The 5153-nt window shown below is 36.1% G+C and overlaps 1 protein-coding gene across 1 annotated transcript in view; it reads left to right on the forward strand.

The window, feature by feature from the left end:
• The window catches only part of MCF2 (MCF.2 cell line derived transforming sequence), a 61200-nt gene that overhangs the window by 42995 nt on the left and 13052 nt on the right, over positions 1–5153 (forward strand). The window contains 2 exon segments of the mRNA XM_006767801.2: positions 1548–1673; positions 2341–2562. Of these exon segments, the coding sequence (XP_006767864.1) occupies positions 1548–1673; positions 2341–2562 (348 nt within the window).

Raw genomic sequence — 5153 nt, forward strand, 5'->3', positions numbered from 1 at the left:
GATTTTTCGTTGGTAAATGGCATTTAAATATATAAAATAAATATCAAAAATATAAGTCTTTGTTTTACTATGGTTGCAAATATCAAAAAATTTCTATATGTGACACGGCACCAGCGTTAAGTTAGGGTTTTTCAAAATGCTGACACGCCTTGCTCAAAAGGTTCGCCATCACTGGTCTAGGGCAAAGGAAACTAAGGAGAAAATCAACAAATGGGACTACATCAAAATAAAAAACTTCTATATAACAAAAGCAACCATCAGCAAAATGGAAATAGAGCCCACTGCATGGGAGACTATATTTGCCAATGATACATATGATAAAGGGTTACTTTCCAAAATGTATAAGGAACTCATACAACTTAACAGAAGGAAGACAAACAATCCAATTAAAAAATGGGCAAAGGACCTAAATAGATACTTCTCTAAAGTGAACATACGAAAACCAAGAGACATATGAAAAAGTGCTCAAAGTCACTAATCATCAGAGAAATGCAAATTAAAATGACAATGACATCACACCTGTCAGAATGACAATCATCAACATATGACAAGTGCTGGCAAGGATGTGGAGAAAGGGGAACCCTAATAAACCTCTTGTGGGAATGCAGACAGGTGCAGCCACTGTGTAAAACAGTATGGAGTTACCTCAAAAAATTAAATATGGAACTGCCATTTGACCCAGTGATCCCACTTCTAGGAATATATCCTAAGAAATCAGAAACACCAATCAGAAAGAATATGTGTACCCCTATGTTCAGACCAGCTCATTTTACAATAGCTAAGATCTGGAAACAGCCCAAGGGCTCATTAGCAGATGAGTGGATAAAACAAAACAAAACTGGTTCATTTATACAATGGAATACTATGCAGTTTAAAAACAAAACAAAACAAGTCTTACTATTTACAACAGCCTGGTTGGACCTGGAGGGTATTATGCTAAGTAAAATAAACCAGTTAGAGAAAGATAAGTATCACATGATCTCATTCATATGTAGACTCTAATGAACAAAATAAACTGATGAACAAAATAGATCCAAAAACATAAAAGCATGAAACAGACTGATGAATTTCAGAGGGAAGTCAGGCTCTATGTATAGCCCAGGGACACAGACAACAGAGTGGTGAAGGCCTGGAGGTGGTGCAGGGTGGAGGAGGTCAATGGGGAAGAAACAAACGAAGAAGAGGACATCTGTAATACTTTCAACAATAAAGGAGAAAAGTAAATTTTTATGTGTAGAGGACCAAAAAATGTGATTGCTTTATAAACTAATCTCTAGTATGTCCTAAAAACTTTGTTCTTCAGCACTGAAAGCATTGAATGTCCTTTACCTTATATTGTTTAGGCAATATTCCATTTCTTCTCCAATTTTGACATTGTCATTAAATATGGTATTACTGTGACAAATAGCATATGAAAGAAAGTACTCAAAAAAGTGACATTATCTTTGAACTCCTCGTTGAAAGCATGTTGGCTGAAATTTTATTCATTTTCTCCAGCTATTAATATCTGCCTCCTATTAAGTCTAATTCTTGACTTCTAATTACAGGAACTATTAAAATATAGTAAAGACTGTGAAGGATCTGAACAATTAAAGGTGGCACTTGACACAATGCTGGATTTACTGAAGTCAGTTAATGACTCTATGCATCAGATTGCAATAAATGGCTATGTTGTAAGTAGATTTTAATGGTTGTTACAATTTTAGGGGGTAAGCATGTTCACATACCTTTCTTCCTCTTTTGGAACCAATTGAGAAATAAGAAGAGGCAGACAAATGGAGATCAAAATGTCAGCATTATTACTAATAATGCTAAGGGGAGAATTGCTTCAGATCACCAGCCAAATTGATTTGTGATACTCCCTTGGTCCCCAAAAGCCTACCCCCAAATCCAGACCTTGTGTGATCCTACTAGAAGGAATGTTTGGGTCTTCTAAGGAGACCTGTTGTCCCAGTATTTCTCCTTGTCCTAGTCCAGGATAGGTATGGAAGAAAAAGATAAAATCTTTAGAGGTAGCTCCACTCAGTGAAGAAACTTGGACTGGTAGGTGTCATGCGCCAATCAGGATTGAGGAAGAGATGAGAGTTTCCCTATCTAAACTACCTCCAAATGGAGACATGAAGCCAGGGAAAAGGAAGCTTTTAGATGTCATACTCCATAGTAATTTTGTAACTATTTGACACATGGCATGTTTTAATGTAAGAAGTTATGAAACAATTTAAAAACTATATCAATTATGCATCAGGATTTTAGTAGTTCAAGCTAAACACTGTAATGTTGATGTCAAGAATCTGAATGTAGCTCTGCCTTGTACTAATGAGTTTTGATTTTCCATTCTAGGGAAACTTAAATGAGCTGGGCAAGATGATAATACAGGGTGCATTCAGTGTTTGGACTGGACACAAAAAAGGTGCTACAAAAATGAAGGATTTTGCTAGATTCAAACCAATGCAGCGGCACCTTTTCTTGTATGAAAAAGCCATTGTTTTTTGTAAAAGACGTGTTGAAAGTAGAGAAGGCTCTGGTAGATACCCGTCATACAGTTTTAAGCGCTCTTTAAAAGTAAGACAATTTGAATTTCATAATCTAATTTTCTTTCATATATATATATAAGTTTGTGTAATTTTTCAGTTCAAATGAGTGGGTTTTATACTTTAGTGGTACATCCCTTTGTTTAAACAATATTTTTAATTGAGGTATAATTTACCTATTACATTATATTAGTTTCACATGTACAATGGTTTTATATTTGTATGTATTGTGATACGATCACCACAATAAGCCTAGTTAACATCTGTCACCACACAGTTAAATTTTTTTCTTGTGATGAGAACTGTTAGTGACTTTCAAATATGCAACATAATATTATTAATTATAGTCATCATGCTATACCTTACATCCTGAGGACTTATTCATTTTATAACTGGAAATTTTTCTTCCCTCTGATACCCTTCACCCATTTTTCCTTCTCCCATCTATAAAATCTTAAATAGAAGTCTAATATAGAAGTCAGGTAAAGCAGAACTTCTCTGCTTAAAATGAGTGAGGCAGGGCAGAGCTTTGCCTCCATCCTTTTTCTCTCTCACTCCAATCCTAAGCAGTCCCTAAGAGGGCTCCTTAGTGTCCTGCAGAGCATAGTGTGAAATAATGAGAAGTGACCCAGGCTCCTCCATGAGCACTCTTACTGGTGGTACTGTGTAGAGTTCTTGGCGTCAGGGAGATTTTATAACAAGAGACAATGAGGAAAGAATCTAATTCTTTTCTTTAGTGTAATTTAAAAATGAAATGTGCTTAGCCCTTCCCTGCCTTCCTTTTTGTATCCCTCCTCCATTCCCTAGCATCTCCCTCAGTATTCAAACCCACCTACAGCTGAATCCTGTCCATACTTGTCTTGTCCTATCGTTTGAAATTACTTTCTTCTCTCCTATAACCCAAACTACCATTTTGGTCTATTAGTTTGATATGAAAATGAGACCAATAATGTTTGAGAGAGTCACAGGCAGTCTAGTGATATTCCCAGCTGATTCTGATGATTGACAAGAGGAACTTCCTATTCTCATGGGTCTGTAATTAGTGAATTTGATATTTTACACCTAATTAGTTTTATCTTTCAAGTTTTAAATTGTAAAAGCAATATATCATTTGCTATAGAAAAATTTGGAAAGTAGAGAAAATTATTACACTAATCATTTTAGTAATTTTTCTTTTTTTAAATTTAAGTTCTTTATTGTTAAAATATTACATGAGTCTCTTTTGTTCTCCATTGACCTCTCTCCGGCCACTCCCACCCCCCAGCACATGCCCTCATCCCCCTACTGTCTATCCATTGATTATGCTCATATGCATGCATACAAGTCATTTTTCATGAGCATGTTCTTTCATTGTTGTATATATTTGAGAATTGATGAAATTTTTTTCAGCAGTAATAAAGAGAACAGGCAATGTGTCCTGAGATAGGCCTGAGGTGTTTGTGTCAGAAGGCTACTACATAAGCAGGCCCTGCTTTTGACTCTTCCGAAGGTTACCAGTTCCATGCTGTTCCTAACAAGGTTCCTGGCCAGGGTTAGGTCTCCAACTTCCTCCTACTGTCCTCGTTCCCTGCTTTACTTCTAAACTGACAGTAGTGTCACAACTTCTTTAAAACTCTCACTTTTTTTCATAACAAATGCCCAATTGCTCCTTGGATATTAGCAACCCACCTTCAAACCCCCAAATCTCCAAGGGTCTTTTGTGTCTCTAATAAACATTGGTTGAGAACCAAGAATTTACAACTGATATTGGACAGAGTGCAGATCTCTTCTTGGGAAGGTACTTTACCTAAATCCATTTGGTTAACTCTTTACTTGTGGGGTGACCTAGTTAATACTGAATGTAGTGTTTCTGGTTTGTATTGAATTTTCATGTTACCTTTAATTTGTCACAACAGAATATTTCTAGAATACATTAGAGTAAGTAGGGACTATTGTAAGTTAATGGAATCATGAGAATTCAAACTATAATGGTAACCGTGGAAACAGAAGATAGGATAGATGCAAGAAACATTTCAATGGAATGTAGATAGAATATTGACTTACTAAATACAGGAAATAAATACCTGACATTTGAAGGAAAAAATGAGTGATTTTTCTTTGGTTCCCCAATAATACCTAGTATTTATAATAAAAGAGATTAGTCAGTGATGCATGCAAGGATTTAGACCAGGATTACTGGGATAATAGTGATGCCTCTAACAGAAAGATGGAAGTAGGCTATTCCTTAAACCTCACTATGCTTACTTCCTCTTCCTTACCTATCATGAGATTCCAGAATTAAATAATTGCTGGCATTACTAGACATTGTGTTAGGTAAACGCTGGGTTCCTGGTTTCATAGTCTTCCCCTAGGTAGAGAGGATCAATGCATATGCTCTCTATAGCTGAGCAACTTATCTCTCACTGTTAGTGGACTTCATTATAACAAGCTGCAATTCCATGGCCTGACAATGTACTTTTTTTTTTTTTTAAATTTTATTATTTATTACAAAGGGTATTACATATGTGTCCATTTTTTCCCCCCGCCCAAGACAGTCCCCTAGCCTCCCCCATCCCCCAGTGTCTTATGTCCATTGGTTATGCTTATATGCATGCATACAAGTCCTTTGGTTGATCTCTTACC

This window comes from Myotis davidii, unplaced genomic scaffold (assembly GCF_000327345.1).
Source record: "Myotis davidii unplaced genomic scaffold, ASM32734v1 scaffold983, whole genome shotgun sequence".
Classification (NCBI taxonomy): domain Eukaryota; kingdom Metazoa; phylum Chordata; class Mammalia; order Chiroptera; family Vespertilionidae; genus Myotis; species Myotis davidii.